Source organism: Furipterus horrens, unplaced genomic scaffold (genome assembly GCF_987537825.1).
Source record: "Furipterus horrens unplaced genomic scaffold, mFurHor1.1.pri manual_scaffold_6, whole genome shotgun sequence".
NCBI classification, from domain to species: domain Eukaryota; kingdom Metazoa; phylum Chordata; class Mammalia; order Chiroptera; family Furipteridae; genus Furipterus; species Furipterus horrens.
In genome coordinates, this window is record NW_028327176.1 from 71,743,612 (window position 1) to 71,760,976 (window position 17,365).

Below are 17,365 nucleotides of genomic sequence, written 5' to 3' on the forward strand. Positions count from 1 at the left end.
TCATTGCTTCTGACTGTGCACACCAGTGGGGGTTGGGGTGGAGGCAGAAACTGCTAGTCTCAGCAGAGTCTGCTTGTTTAAAGGGTCCCCACAGTCCTAGAACGTCTGCAGACCCACCCACTCTGGGAACAATGGCCAAGGCAGCAGCTAGAGGGGTGCCAGTCCGGTGCGGAAGTAGGAGGGGTGCCTGGAAAAGGGGCGAGTACTGGGCAGGTGGCATCGTTCCCTCTCGGATCCCTCCCCCACATACAGCGCCAAAACGTGGTGAAACAGGTTGCCCTGTACTGACGAATCCCTAAGGCTCTGCTCCTTACAACATAACAGGAGTGACAGCTCTACCTGGGACGTGGAGGCAAACAAACACAGGAGCCTGTCAGGATGAGGAGACAGAGAAGTATGGCCCAAAAGGGGGAATGGATCAAGGTTCAAGTGGGAGAAGTAAGAGACAAGGAGATAGACAACCTAACAGTTGAGATAGACAACCTAATAGATGAAGAACTCAAAACGCTGGTGATAAAGATGCTCACAGGCTTGACAGATATGCTAAGTGAAACAAAGGAAAATCCACACAAAACCAATGGTGAAGGGAAGGAAACCGGGATTCATATCAATGATTTGGAACATAAGGAAGAAAAAAAGTCAACCAGTGCAGAATGAGGAAGCAAGAATTGAAATAAATTAGGAAAACTTCCCAAATTTTGCAAAGGAGATGGACATACAGGTCTGGGAAGCACGGAGGGTCCCGGGCGAGCTGGACCCAGAGGGGACCACACCAGGATGCATCATGATTGAGATGCCAAAGGTGAAAGATAAAGACAGAGTCCTGGGGGCAGCAAGAGAGAAACAGAGAGTTGCCTACAGGGGGGTGCCTATCAGACTATCAACGGAAGGGACTGGCAAGCAGTATTCAATGTGATGAAAAGCAACTTACAGCCAAGATTGCTTTATCCAGCAAAGCTATCATTTGGAATGGAAGGGCAGATAAAGTGCTTCCCAGACAAGGTGAAGCTAAAGGAGTTCATCATCACCAAGCCATTATTATATGAAATGTCAAAGGGACTTACTTAAGAAATAGACGATCAAAACTATGAACAGTAAAATGACAAACTCACAACTATCAACAACTGAATCTAAAAAAAGGAAAACAAAATCCAACTAAGGAAACCAGAATAGGAACAGAATCATAGGTATGGGGATCATTTGGAGGGTTATCAGCTGGGAGTGGGGAGGGAAGAAATAGGGAAATGGTGCAGGGATTAAGAAGCATAATCAGTTCGTGCAAAATAGACAGGGGGATGTTAAGAATAATACAGGAAAGGGTGAAGCCAAAGAACTTATATGCATGACCCATGGACATGAACTAAGAGGGGTGGATTGCTAGAGGGAAGGGGGTACTGGGAAGAGGGGAGCAAACGGGAAAAAATTGGGACTACTGTAACAACATAATTAATAAAATATACTTTAAAAATGTCAGCTCTGGAAGACAGGAACACAGCTCAATATTCTATTGCAGAAATATTGACTAGTAATCATTTATTTGATTTCATGGAGAGTCGGAGATGTCTTATTTAGGAGGACATACATATGGATGAAATGATAATAGTATCTGGACTAATTTGCTTTGAAATAACCTAGTGAGAGTTGGAAGGGGAGAAGGGGTAAAGATGAAACTACAGTGACCATATATTAAGCTCATTATATATTCTTTGTACTTTTGTATCTGTTTGAAATTTTTCCTAATGAAAAGTTCAAAAAAGAAACTCAATGTAATTTGATGGTGAGGCTTTATATCAAAATATTATGTAGCCATTACAATAACACAGGAAGAATAAGCAAGAAAATCAGGAAGTCAGTCTTCTTAATATGGTCTGTGTTTGCATATACACATAAATATCTCCATGAAAAAATATGGAAAGGATATACATTTAAAACATTAACTGATTATCCTCAGTTGGTAGGACTGTGGATGGCTTTCGTTTTCCATATCTTCTAAACTTTGTACAGTGAGTAAGAGAAAACATAACTTCTGAAAACCTTTTTTGAGAGAAAGGAACTGGATCTGCATTGTGTAAGTTGGTGAAGTTTTTTTTTGTTGTTGTTATATTTTTCAATTACAGTTTACATTTGACACCATTCTGTATTGGTTTCAGATGTACAGCAAAGTGTGCAGAAAATTAAATATTCTACAAAGTGCCCCACCCCCAGCCGCTGCTTCAAGCACCCACCTGGTCCCACATTATTGACTCTGTTCCCCATGTTGTAATCCACATCTTTGTGGCTATTCTGCAATTAAATTGGTGAAGCATTTGTTCCAGTCATCTGTTCTCTGTTAAAATGCTCTGGTCAGTGATTGAGTAAGTGCCTATGTGGTTACTAATCGGGAGCTGTGGACGTGTTTTGGGGCTGTACTGTCCTGTATTCTGCTGTGGAATCTGTCTTTGCAGGTGTGTGGGGAAGGCAAGGTCAGAAAAAAGCAGGCACTGCCACCAGTTTTCTCAGTGTTAACTTCAGTTCGTCATGTTTCTTTAATTTGAATTTCTATCTGATTTTAGTGAGCTGGATATGATTTCCACAAGGGTGATGGATTTCAAGCTCCGGGAGGCTGGAGAAGGCCTTGGGGAGGACAGCACAGGTAAGGCCCTTGCTCCTCTGCTTCTGGGAAGAGCCTCACTAAGTTGTGGGGCAGGGAGAGGGGTTGATGAAACCAGGCCTTGGTGCTTCTCTGCATGGAGAGCAGGGGGTCGGTTCACAGTATGCTTAAACACCTCCAGATCCCTCACACTGTGATGAGAGCATCTCAGGGATGGTCCTCCTTTGCTTCTCTGTCAAACATGGAGGGGGAGGTTAGAGTCATTTTTCTCATTCCTGTCCCAATGTTTGGTTGACTTTAAAGTTTAAGGAGAAGAGGTGCAATGGAATCATTTATTACCCAAGAACATCTGAAGGTGCCAGTAGGAAGTTGGGCAAAGTGTAAGATAGCCTGATCACCCAGACTCATGATACTAACAAGAGAAAGCCTTTATTTCCTCTTGTATGGCTTTTCTTCTTCAGGAGATCTTATTATATCCTCCACTGAGCTAAATTCCAGGCCCAGGAATCATCATCTCATAACAGGTCCTAAGAGCTACCCAATTATGTGATTGGTTCACTGTTATTCATATGTTGCTATTTATGTTTTCACAGAGTTGTAAAATTGATATTAAAAAGCATTGATGTTCCTACAATCTACCTTTCCCATAGGTTAGCCATTTAGACTCACCTTATTTTAGTAACAAAGTTCTCTTACCTCTTTCTGTTTTAAGTCAAAATGCTAGTAGTTGTTTTTAAATATAGTTCAGGGGGAATAGCTTCAATAATATTAAATATTAGCTGCTAACCATTAGCTTCAGATACTCATTTCATTAAAGACTCTTATTTCATATTTTCAACAGATTTTTCTTATTATTCTACATTAGAACTAATTTTTCTCTGCCACATTACAGATAGATGTTTCTTATTATTCCATGTGAGAACTACTTTTCCTATGTCACAAGTGAATAGATACCATCCCCCCCCCCCCAATTAGACATAAGGTGAGGTTTTTTAAATTAACCCTGAAGGGGGAAGGGTTTAGTCAAGGAACATCTATAAATGATCCATGGACATGGACAACAGGTTGGGGATTGACTGTGGGAATCGGGGGGCAGGCCAGTGGAGAGCAATGGGGGAAAAATTGGAACAACTATAATAAAACAATAAAAAATGCAAAAAGTAAAATAAAATTAACCCTGAGAAAAATGAGTTGCAAAATTTCTCACATTATGGGACACTAAATTATTACTGATTTTTAAAAAGAAAATACTGTTTGAAGAAGTAGTTCATTAGCCTAAAACGACTTCCATAAATACTAGTTTGTGATACTTTCAGAGGTCACCGTGAAGAATCAATTTTTAAAAGGAAAGAAAAACTGTTCTTTTTTTTTCTTCAAATAATAGTGTACTGTACTAAGTTATTCAGATCCACCTCTTCCCATTTAAAATATAAAATTTTAAATAAGAGCATTCTTTTAAAAAATCTGTTTAAAAGTAAGAAGTAATGAGACCAAAATTAGAGAAAAATGATAAGCCAGAGAGATAAGTGAACACAGAAGCCACTTTTGCCTTCAGATCATTTACCAATCTTGGAAGTTTTAAATTTTATTTTTATGTGTTCATGAAGTGGGAGGTGAGGGAGAGGATCATATATCAAAATACATACCTGTGCCAGGTGGGACCCCTCTATTAGAACACCCTCCCCCAAATAATCTGGGAGCCAAAGGAGCAACAAAATCTGCACAAGTATAAGTCAGAGATAAGTCAACTGTTGTGTGGATTTATAGCCTTAATTTAGAGAATCTCAAGCCTTGAACTTGGCTAATGGTATTTCTAGACTGAATGTGACCCCAGATACCTTGCAGAAGGAAATAGTCTTCTCTAAAGGAAGGCAACTTCTATCTAGTCTTCAAATTATTACAGAAAATAACATTTTCAGTACTGTGACAAACATGTAGTCGGTGATAACCAGGCCTATAAGGCACCATGCACCATGAATGAGAACCAACATGTTATGTGTTGAATTGTGTGCCTTCAAAATTCATGTGTTGGAGTTTTAACCCCCAGGATCTCAGAATGTGACCTTATTTGGAAATTGGGTCTTTGCAGATGTAGTTAGTTAAGATGAGGTCATACTGGAGTATGGTGGGCCCCTAAACTAATGTAACTGATGTCCTTATAAAAAGGGGAAATTGTTACATAGACTACACAGGAAGAACACCATGTGAAAGTGAAGTCAGAGATCAGGGTGATGGCATCTGCAAGCGAAAGAACTCCAAAGGTTGTCAGCTAACCACCAAAAGTTAGAGGACAGACATGGAATACATTTCTCTTTCACAATCCTTTAAAGGAACTAACCATGCCAAAGCCACCTTGATTTCAGACTTCTAGCCTCCAGAACTGTGAGACAATACCAGTTCTCTTGTTTAAACCTCTCAGTTTGTGGTACTTTATTAAGGCAACCCCAGCAAACTAATACACAGCAGAAACAAGAGAAATACAAAGATATTGGATATCAGAAATATGTGCTATAAAACAATCACACACACTATATTTGAAGATTATAAATAAAAGAAATTTGAAAGTGTCTAGAAGTAACAGGGGACTATAAAAAGTGTTGTAGCACCCAGCCAGTGCTATAAGACATGAGAAAGAAATAAAAGGGATCTAGAAAGAAAGAAGAAATAAAATTATCTAATTGCAGATGACATGATTTATAGAAAATATCAAAAAGTACCTAGAGCTCTAGGCATGTGACTCAGTTGGTTGGAATGTTGTGTTTTACACCAAACAGTTGTGGATTCAATCCCCAGTCAGGGCAAATACCTAGGTTGCAGGTTCAATTCCCAGTTGGGGTGTGTACAGGGGGCAACCTATCGATGTTTCGCTCTCACAACACTGATGTTTCTCTTTCTCTGTCTCTCCCTTCCTCGCTCTCTAAAATCAATAAACATATCCTTGGGTGAGGATTAAAAAAAAATATGTAGAACTCTTAAGCAGGTTTAGCAAATGTGCACTATACAAGTCCAATATTAAAAATCAATCATATTTTTAAGTGCTAGCAATGAACAACTGAAAATTGAAATTTAATGAAGTGCCATTTACAATAGCACCAATAAAAGGAATACTTAAGTATATATCTTAACAAAATATATACAGGACATATGTACTGGAAAATTGTTTGAAGAAATCAACAAAAACCTATATATATGGAGAAATGTACTATGTGTTATGGACTGAATGTTTGTGTCCCTCCAAAATTCATAGGTTAAAATCTCAAACCCCCAGTGTGATGGTATTTGGAGGTGGGGACTTGGAAGCTAATTGTGTCGAGGGCAGAGCCCTCATGAATGGAATTAGTGTCCTTGTAAGGAGAGGGCAGAGAGATACTCACTCTCTTTCTGCCATGTGAGGACACAGCGAGAAGTGGGCAGTCTGCAGTCCAGAGGAGAGTGCCCAAACAGAACCCCACCATGCTGGTAGACTTGTTTTATTAACATATCAGTAATTACAGTGACTGTAAGTAGACTAATTGCATTCATTTTTCCACTTCGAAGTTAAAGATCATCAGATTGGATTTCTAAAACTCATTCGCTTAAACACAAGGATTCAGAAAGTTGAAGGTAAAAGGATAGAAAAACATGTACCTTGCGCAAACCCTGGCAAAAGGAAGCTGGCATAGCTGTATTAATAGCAATCACAATAAAATCGAAGGCTAAAAGCATTACTAGAGTTAAAGAGGGCATTTCACAAAAGGTTCAGTTCTGGAGCAAGATAATAATTGTACCTTTCTATGCACCAACATAATGTCAAAAGTTGTAGAGTAAAAATTGACAGTTAAATAAAATAAAATCTATAATCAGAGCAGGTTGTTTTTAGTACACCTGTATCAGTAATTGATAGAACAAATTAAAGGTACAAAGTATTTAGACAACACAATTAAAAGGCCTTGTCCTAATTGACATATATAAAACATTGAAAAGATATATTATTTTTCAAGCACGCTAGGAACATTTACAAATGTATGCAACTCTTATCAAATTTGAGCAGATTCAAACCATACAGAATATATTCTCTGACCACAATACAATTAAACTAGAACTCAGTAACAGATAATAAGGACATTCCCAAGTGCTTAGAAATCAACTAAAATTAATAAATTAAATTGCCTAAAAATTAACTAGCCAACTGTTCATCTCATGAAGTTTAAAAAGATAGCAAAGTAGTCCTGGCTGGGTGGTTCAGATGGTTGAAGCATCATCCCATATACTGAAAGGTTATGGATTTGATTCTCAGTCAGGGAACATGCCTGGGTTGTGGGTTCTGATCCCCTTTGGGGTGTGTACAGTGGGGCAGCTAGTGATGTTTCTCTCTCACATTGATGTTTCTCACTCTCTTCCCCTCTCTAAAATCAATAAGCAGGTCTTCAGGTGAGGATAAAAAAAAAAAAAAAAGATAGCAAAGTAAACCTGAGAAAAGTAGGAAGAAAGAATAAAGATAGGAACAGAAATTAATACAAAAATAAAATTCAGTAAAGAGAATTAAAGCCAAACTTTTTCAGGCAAATAAGATCAATAAACCTCTGATGTAATCAATCACACACAAAAAAGAAGCACAAATAGTTAATATCAGGGCTGAGAAAGAGAACTTTTATTACAGATAATGTGGATGCTAAAACAAGGGGATATTAATAACTATATGCCAATAAACTTGAAAATTTGGAAAAAATAGATAAATTCCTAGAAAAATGTAACCCTAAAACAGATTTAAGGTGTAGAAAACGGTTTAAACCCTTCCTAGGTGGGGAAGATGGCAGAGGAGTGAGGGGAGGCTGTGGATAAGAAAAGAGGACCCACATATTTGCTGTCTACAAGAAACACACCTCAAAACAAAAGATTTACACAGACTGAAAGTAAAGGGATATAAAAAAATATTCCAAGCAAACAGACCTGAAAAAAAAGCTGGGGTAGCAGTCCTCATATCAGACAAAATGGATTTCAAATCAAGGACAATAAAAAGAGACAAAGAAGGACATTTCATAATACTTAGAGCAACAATACATCAAGAAGATATAACACTGATAAACATATATGCATCCAACATAGGAGCACCCAAATACACAAAGCAAATACTAGAAGACCACGTGAAGAACATTAACAACAACACACTCATAGAACGGGACTTCAACACTCCATTATCAACAACAGACAGATCATTGAAGCAAAGAAACACCAAGGATATACAGGTATTGAACAACACTCTAAACCACATGGACTTAACTGATATATATAGAACTTTTCACCCCCAAAAAACAAAATATACATTCTTTTCAAATGCACACGGAACATTTTCAAAGATAGATCACATGATAGGACACAAAACAAGCCTCAACAAATTCAAGAAAATTGAAATCATATCAAGCATCTTTTCAGACCACAATGCCTTGAAACTAAAAATCAACCTCAGAGAAAAAAATCAAAGACATCCAAACTCATGGAGAATGAATAACATGCTATTAAATAATGAATGGGTTAACAATGACATCAAAGAAGAAATCAAGAAATTTCTAGAAACTAATGACAATGAATGCACAACAGCCCAAAACCTATGGGACACAGCAAAAGCAGTCCTAAGAGGGAAGTTCATAGCAATACAGGCATATCTGAAAAGGATAGAAGAAGCTTAAATAAAAAATCTAACCCTACAGCTACAAGAACTAGAACAACAACAACAAACAAAGCCTAGGGAAGAAGAAGGAAGGAAATCATCAAGATCAGAGCAGAATTTATGACATAGAGACTAAACAAGCAATCCAAAAAATCAATGAAACTAGGAGCTGGTTCTTCGAAAAAATAAAATCAACAAGCCTCTAGCAGACTCATCAATAAAAAAAGATAGAAGACCCAAATAAACAAAATCAGAAATGAAAGATAAGAAATCATGACTGATACCACAGAAATACAAAGAATTATAAAAACTTACTACAAACAACTGTATGGCAAGAAATTTGACAACCTAGAAGAAATGGACAAATTTCTAGAAACATATAACCTTCCAAAGCTGAATCAAGAAGAAGTGGAAAGTCTCAACAGACCAATAACAAAGAAGGAAATTGAAACAGTAATCAAAAATCTCCCGGCACACAAAAGCCCTGGACCAGATGGCTTTACAGGCGAATTTTACGAAACATTTAGGGAAGAACTAACTCCTATCCTCCTCAAACTGTTCCGAAAAATCCAAGAAGAGGGAAAAATCCCAAACTCTTTCTATGAAGCCAGTATTACCCTAATCCCAAAACCAGGTCAAGACACAACAAAGAAAGAAAACTAAAGGCCAATATCACCGATGAACATAGATGCTAAAATCCTCAATAAAATATTGGCAAACAGGATCCAGCAATACATCAAAAAGATCACACACCACGATCAAGTGGGATTCATCCCAGGGATGCAAGGATGGTTTAATATTTGCAAATCAATAAATATAATACATCACCTAAACAAAGTGAAAGACAAAAATCACACGATCATATCAATAGATGCAGAAAAAGCATTTGATAAAGTACAACACCCATTTATGATGAAAACACTCAGCAAAATGGGAATAGAGGGAGCATACCTTAACATAATTAAGGCTATATATGAGAAGCCTGAAGCCAACATCATATTCAATGAACAAAAACTGAAAGCATTCCCCCTGACATCAGGAACTAGACAAGGTTGTCCACTTTCTCCACTCCTATTCAACATAGTGTTGGAAGTCCTAGCCACAGCAATCAGACAAGAAAAAGAAATAAAAAGCATCCAAATTGGGAAAGAAGAAATAAAACTATCATTATATGCAGATGACATAATAGTATACCTAGGAAACCCTATAAACTCCACTAAAAGACTTCTCAATATAATAAGTGAATTTGGCAAAATAGCAGGGTGCAAAATAAATATACAGAAATCTAAGGCATTTCTGTACACCAACAATAACATATCAGAGACAGAGACAAAAAAGAAAATACCATTTACTATAGCAACAAGAAAAATAAAGTACCTAGGAATAAACTTAACCAAAGAGATAAAAGACCTGTACACTGAAAATTACACAACATTGAAGAAAGAAATTAAGGAAGACACAAATAAATGGAAGCAAATAACATGTTCTTGGATGGGAAGAATCAACATCATCAAAATGGCCATACCGCCCAAAGTAATTTACAGATTCAATGCAATCCCTATTAAAATACCAATGACATATTTCACTGACCTAGAACAAATACTTCAAAAATTCACATGGAACCAAAAAAGACCCCGAATAGCAAAAGCAGTCTTGAAACAGAAGAACACAGCAGGAGGAATCACGATACCATACATCAAACAATACTACAAAACCACTGTGATCAAAACAGTCTGGTACTGGCATAAGAACAGACATATAGACCAGTGGAACAGAATAGAAAACCCAGAAATATGGTCAACTAATATTTGATAAAGGAGGAAGGAACATAAAATGGAGTGAGAAGAGCCTCTTTAACAAATGGAGCTGGGAGAACTGGACACGGATGTGCAAAAAAATAAAACTAGACCACCAACTTACACCACACACGAGAATAAACTCAAGATGGATCAAAGACTTAAAGGTAAGCCGTGACACCATAAAAGTCCTAGAGGAAACATAGGCAGGAAAATTTCAGATATCCCACGTAACAATATCTTCATGGATACATCTCCTAAGGCAAGAGAAATAAAGGAAAAAGTAAACAATTGGGACTACATCAAACTAAAGAGTTTCTGCTCAGCAAAAGAAAACATCAGCAAGATGAAAAGGAAACCAACCATATGGGAAAACATATTTGCCAATGATATCACAGACAGTGGACTGATCTCTAAAATATATAAAGAGCTTATATGACTCAACATGAAGAAAACTAACAACCCAATTAAAAAATGGGCAAAGGACCCGAACAAACACTTCTCCGAAGAGGACATAGACACATGGAAAAATGCTCAACATCATTAGCCATCAGAGAGATGCAAATAAAAATCACAATAAGATACCACTTTACACCAGTCAGAATGGCCATCATCAACAAATCAACAAACAACAAGTGCTGGCGAGGATGTGGAGAAACGGGAACCCTACTGCACTGTTGTTGGGAATGCAGACTGGTGCAGCCACTATGGAAAACAGTATGGAATTACCTCAAAAAACTAAAAATGGAACTGCCTTTTGAACCAGCGACTCCACTGCTAGAATTATACCTGGAAAATCCTAAAACCCCAATTCAAAAGAACTTATGCACCCCTATGTTCATAGCAGCCCTGTTTACAATAGCCAAGTTCTGGAAACAGCCTAAGTGCCCATCTGTAGATGAGTGGATCAAAAAACTGTGGTACATTTACACAATGGAATACTATGTAGCAGAAAGAAAGAAGGAACTCCTGCCATTTGCGATAACATGGATGGAACTAGAGAGAATTATGCTTAGTGAAATAAGCCAGGCAAAGAAAGAAAAATACCATATGATATCACCTAATACAGGAAACTAAAGAACAACACAAACAAATGAACTAAACAAGACAAAGAGCAGAATAGCAGTCAATAGGGGGGAGGGGGGAGGGGGGAGGGAGAGAAGGGGGATAAGTAAGGGAAGGGTTTAGTCAAGGAACGTGTATAAATGACTCATGGACATAGACAACGGGGAGGGATATGATTGTGGGAGAGGGGATGGGCTGGGTGAGGGGGAGCAATGGGAGAAAAATGGGACAACCGTAATTGAAACTCCAAAAAATAAAAGATTCAATAAAAAAGAAAAGATGTAGAAAACCTGAATAATCTCCCTGTCACCATGAAAGAAATTGGATTAAAAAGTCTAGCAGGTGAATAAATGTAGCCCAAAGAGGCTCCCGTTGGATGACTGACTGCCTAATCATTGCAAGTCCAACAAAAGTGTTCAACGTGAGACTCTGGGTCTGGGTGGCCACTCTTGCTCATACCCACCCGACAGCAGCAGCCTCTTTGACTGACAAGGACAGTAAGGATGCATGTTTGTCCAGACCTACAAGGTGCATACCTAGTTGTCAACCTGGCAAATGCGGAAAACTCTTAAGAGTCTTTTCAGATAATAGATACTCTCTTAAAACCACCAATTAACAACATAATCATTTTGTGATTATAAAGGTAAGGAACCTTCCATTAGATATCAAGACTTGGCTGTAGAACTAAATTCCCTTTGGGCAGGAATTTGCTCCACCTAAGATACTGTAGGAACCCCTGCTAGAGTAATCCTAAATAATTCTCCACTTTAGGGCAAGATCATGTACACTTCATTAGGGGGCGTTAATATAAACAAAGTATGACAATTTTGTTTGTTTTTTAAGGAATTCTGCTTACAGGATTATTTACTTCTAGAACTAATAAATTGTTTCAGCAGATTTTCAGGATATATTAGACAGCTTCCTGGTTTCCGTGATGTTGCATCCTTCTATTGTTCGTTCTCATAAAGATTCGGAAGGAAAGCAAGGAACTCTGCTAATGTGAAATCACGGGATCCCAGATATGATGGAATTGGTAGGTGAGGATGCAGGAGGCATCACGTTTACCAGTGTTGTGAATTGTAACAATCCAGGAAGCATGGCAGGGTCGGGTTCAGCACTGCCACCATTGTAGGATGAGTTTTCTCATCAAAAGTTGTCAGCTCATCATGGCTTTTGAACTCCCAAAAGCACCTCTTGCCAATGAGGCTGGCCCCACTCTGCCTGTTCATGGTGCTCATGCCCATGCTAAAGGAAGCCCTTAAGATTATTTTGAAAAATAATTTGGGTTATGGGATGGTCTTTACCTCATCATGACTTTTTGCTTTTGACTTTGTGTATTTCAGAGATTAAAACTTGACTTCAAGTAAGAGGAAAATGGCTTTGATTCTGTGATTATGCTCCAGAGCTTACTTGGCTCTTGTATTAAATGTCCAAAATAAACAGAAGTAAAGATTTGTTTCCAAGTGTGCAAAAAGGGGGCGCTGTGTACTTCAGGTACCTCTGTGTGGTAAAAGGGCTCTTCAGGAAGGAATCATTGGGTGCTCAGACAGAAATCTCACTTCCTCTCTTTCTCATGCATATCCCACACAGGCTTGCTAAGCACTCACATGCATTCCTTCTGCACAGGAAAGAAAAAATCCAAATTCAAAACGTTTAAGAAGTTCTTCGGTAAGAAGAAAAGAAAGGAATCTCCTTCCTCCACAGGAAGTAGCACCTGGAAACAGAGTGAGGCGAAGAGTGAGGTCACTGCCATCGAGTCAGGCCCTGTGGGCTATGACTCAGAGGATGAGCTCGAGTAAGTTACTCTTCACATCCTCAGGAGGGGGCTTGGGAGGGCCTGAAGACCAGGTTGCTGTCATGGTAAGCTGCCGGGTTTCTGTGCCTACTTTCTTCCTAGGGAATTCCATGGCAGATTCTCCTACAGAAGTTGTGCTTTCTGTCTTTTCATATATGAAGAAAGTTGGGGCAAAATTATCAGGTACCTGCTGTGGGCCAGGTGCTGCATCTATTAAAGTTCTAGCATAGCTGTGGGATGGGAAATAGGATATATCATTTTATAACTGAGCAAAGCAAGCATTAGCAGAATTTTGGAGAACTTGCCCAATATCCTACACCTGAAAGCGGCAAGATTCAAATATGAGCCCTGATTTAATTTATTCTAAAATTATTTTGAGGGCCTGGATACTATAATAGAAAATACATCTCTTTAAGCTTGAACTTTGAGGAATCTAATAAAGTTTTGAGGTGGGGTTGGGGGAAGAAGAGAGAGAGAGAGAGAGAGAAACAGACAAGAGAGGTGGGAGGGGAAGGCTTTTTGCTTTTTGATCTTCGAATCATCCAAAAATATTTTTAGGAAGAACAGACTCAGTAGGTTATGACAATTAAGTCTTCTTAATTTTATAACTTGCATTTCACCAAAATATAGTTATAATACATATGCTCAGTTATTCCAGCTGTTATATCTGTGAGTAAGAAGGAAAAAAATAACAGATTTGTTGTCATAACAACTTTTGTGTTTTTTTTTTTTAAACAACACTGACCCTTAGTTTGAGGAGAAAACTCTTCAGAGGCATAATGACCTCTGGGGTTGGGAAAGGCCACATTGTCCCCTCACGTTTCTCACAGAGTAGAAATTACACTGACCACTTGGTGGTGCCAAATGACTGATGAGGAAAGATTCAAGTTTTTTACTGTCAGGTTTTGTTTGTTTTTCGGTTTTTCAGTGGTAGCAGGAAGTTTGATTCCCACACCGCACCATGTGGAGCACAGGGAGCATGGACTGAACACCGGTTTGAGGCAGCATGCTCCACACTCTTGAGGGGAAGACATTATCGTAATGTCGATACATTGCTAATTATTAAATGTCTTGACTGGGCCAGCCCAACGGAAACTAACACTCACCTCACCCACCCCTCGTGACCAGGACACACAGTTCTGGTGCTGGGAAGACAGCCCGGGGCATGGCCCCTCCAACCATGGAACAGGAGCATAGCAGGAGGGGCAAGCAGGGTCAAATGACCTGCTTGTCCGTCTCCTCTGTCGCCAGAGCCCATGGGAAGGTGGGGGCTTTGTCCTTTTCACCTTTATATTCCCAATATTCCCAGCACCTAGCAGAGGCCTGGGCCTCTGTTACTGGAAATAGTTTGCTGGATTGATCCTAGGAAAGGAAGCTTGAGGGTGGAGTAAGATGAGGCTCTGGAAATGCAAATAACATTTTTAGAGAGCAGCCTGGAGGACAGGCAAGATCTTAAAGGCACTCAGTAGCCGAGAGTCTCTGTGTCTCCTGGACACTGCAGCAACTTCTCCATCAGCGTGGCCAGATGCTTCCATCTGCCCAGACACAATAATGCTTGCAAAGCCCATGGGACTTTGTGGGTTTGAAAAGCTGATGGCCACTTATTGTGTGGTTATGCCTCTTAAGTCTCTTAATCTATAACAAACCTCTACTCCTTTGTTTCATGTCATTGATCTGCTGAAAGAGCAGGGTCAGTTGCTCTGCAGGATATCCCACATTTCTGGCTTTGCTTTCTCTTGGCATGACTGAACTCATTTCTATATTCTCTGAATTTCTTGTGAAGTGTTAGATGGATCTAGGCACTAAATAACATTGAGGTTCAAGATGGTACTTTTCAGATCACAGGGCACATACTTCCTGGTTGCCCCACTTCTGGTGACTCTAAGACTGAGCAGTGGGTTTGGGGGTTCTCAGTGTGATCCCTCCATCAGTCTTCACCTAATTGTTTTAATACCCACTGATGGTCATTGCCTAGACCATCATTTCATTGCGGAGTGGTGGTTTTTCTAATTGTATCATATTTTCTGTATGTGCTCTGGAATTCTATGCAAAGGACCTTTCCTTCATCAACTTCTTGATGATTCTCAAATATGGTTTGTACAGGAGGGACAGGATAATACTTAGATAATTATCCCTTTATTGATCCACCTTCAGAGTGATAACCTGGTGCCCTAGCAACTTCCAGTACTGACCAATGAATTTTGTTATTTCTTGAGTATCATTTTTAAGGCATGTACTTTTATATATTTGATTGTCTGTAGCCCCTGACAACCTTTGTTGATTTTTTATGCTCACATTGTCCCATGTTATGCTATTGGGCTATTGGAAGTCACTTCAAATTAGCTCCTGGGTTTTTTTTAACATGACCCCATTTGTCTTTGAAAGCTTCTTTGCTTTCTTGTACAATGAGAAGTCTCAGGTTTATTTTGCATGTTTCCTGCCCTAGACCTGTAATCAGCTATTTCATCACAGGGTCCTATTTCATTTTAGTGTGAAGTGATTTTAGGAGACCACAGGCTGGCTGACCTTTCCAGTTCAAATAGTTAGAAAACATGCTTTACTTTTTAAGAGAAAAATAATTAATTCATGGATACTTCCAGTTTAGATTTAATAAGATAAAATTTTTACTTCTTTGGTTCTTTATTTGAATTTATTTATTTTTCTTATACTGGATATCTTGATTCCTAATGATATTAACAGAATTATTTTCTTCATTGTACAATATACTTATAATAACTTTATTACCCTCCTTTCCCACTCAGAGGTTACATACTGTGAAGATTGTTCTTCATTGTTTTTTAAAAATCAGTGTTGCTTCTAATAAGACTACCGAGTGCAATTTGATATCTTTGTGCTTGTTGTTCTTAGAATTTAGTCTATTACAGATGTAGAGTCAAAAGTCCTTTGGATCTGGAGTTAAAGTCACTTTAAATCACTTTTCTCTGTGTGGTTATGCCAATAACCTGATATAAAATTTGGCTTGTTTTCTAGTTTTAGAGATTGTTTTATTTCCTTTTTGTTTGATTGTCTTTTAACTATGTAAAATGTTTATATAGCTTCAAAGGCAAAATTGGAACTGTAGGTACCTTGGCACTCCGTCTCTGATCTTGTTCTGTTTTTCCCCCAAAGGAAATCACTTTTATTAATTTGTTACTTATCTTTTTATTTTTAAAAATATAAGCAAATACACACATAGGTTCGCATATGTTCATATATATTCATACCCGCTTTCCCATACCAAGCTAACACATCATAAATGTTGTTCTGCACTCTGTTTTTTTTTTTTTTTTAATTGGTGTGGTCTGGTGCTGCCCATATATAGTTTACAGAGATCCTCCTCACCCACTGACCAGCTGCAGAGTCTCCACTGTATCATGTTCACCTCCTGAAGGACATTTGGGTTGCTTCTGGTCTTTTGCTTCCATAAATGTTGCCATAGTGAATAGCCTTGTGTTTTTGCCAGTGTATCTCTGCAGAGACCTTTTCATGCTGTCTGAACTCCCAGTTCCACCCAGAGTGGAGGTGGTTGGGCTAGTCAGTGTTCGTGGTTTCCAAAGGGTGTGGCCATGGGCTGCCCACTGTAGGAGGGAAGCCAGGTGTGCCTGTGATCTTTGTGACAGAAACTGCCATTGGTGGGAGGGCCTGCCTGGTGCTTTCACTTGGCCTGGTTCCCTCCCAGAAACATAAGGACATGTTCTTGTGGGATCCAGGGGTTCCCCACTTGCAAATTCACTATTGCAGGCTAGAAAGTAGTTAGAAAGCTCCACCGACGAGTACAGTTAGATCTGCAGTAGAGCAGGGCCACGCCTAAGAGTCCCTAATACCTCACAGAGGACAGGATGCCCGGGGCGGGGTTGTGGGGGTGTTGTGGTGTACAAGATGGTCTCTGGGGTGGGCTTTCCTTCTTTCATCATCAAGTCTTAATCACCTCCTTTCACCTATTGTTCAGGCAGCCACTACTGCTAGGAAAACGTGACACCTAACTCCCACATCCTCTTGGAACATTTTGTGAATGTCCTGTGGGTTCAGAGCCTTGAGCTAGGGAAGAGGCTGGGGAAGAGGCTGGCTGGTGGTGACAGACGGGCTGCCATCTGCCATCCAGGGCTGAGGCACACAGGTTGGGTTGCACATATCATATCAGGTAATGAAAAGAGGGCCTGGCTTTGCAGATGTGCAGTTCTCATTTCTTATGAAGCCATGGCTGTGTTTTTGGACCCTGTGAAGGTGCCTCTGTCAGGCAGGCCCTCGACCTGCTGTGCAAACACGGCCTGCAGCCCACCGAGGCGCTGTGTGTTTGCCCACAGGAATGACCTCATCCTCCCAACAGCCCAGCCAGGCAGCGGAGGCCCCTGTCTGGGACCTCACACCTCGTCAGACCTCGGTTTTTCTATTAATAAAAAGAATTCACACAAACTTCAGATATGTTAGGAAAATTTCTGTCTCTGCAATGCGCCTGACAGTTGACTGTGGTA

General features: G+C 39.4%; 1 protein-coding gene across 2 annotated transcripts in view; it reads left to right on the forward strand.

Annotated features, from left to right (window-relative positions):
- The first annotated feature begins 2,556 nt into the window (after window positions 1–2,556).
- CRACDL (CRACD like) overlaps window positions 2,557–17,365 on the forward strand; it is a 56,739-nt gene continuing 41,930 nt past the window's right edge. For both annotated transcript variants that reach the window (XM_090280342.1, XM_090280343.1), the window contains exons 1-2: window positions 2,557–2,632; window positions 12,725–12,893. In XM_090280342.1, coding sequence (XP_090136468.1) covers window positions 2,563–2,632; window positions 12,725–12,893 — 239 coding nt within the window. In that variant the 5' untranslated portion in view covers window positions 2,557–2,562. The remainder of the gene's footprint in view (window positions 2,633–12,724; window positions 12,894–17,365) is intronic.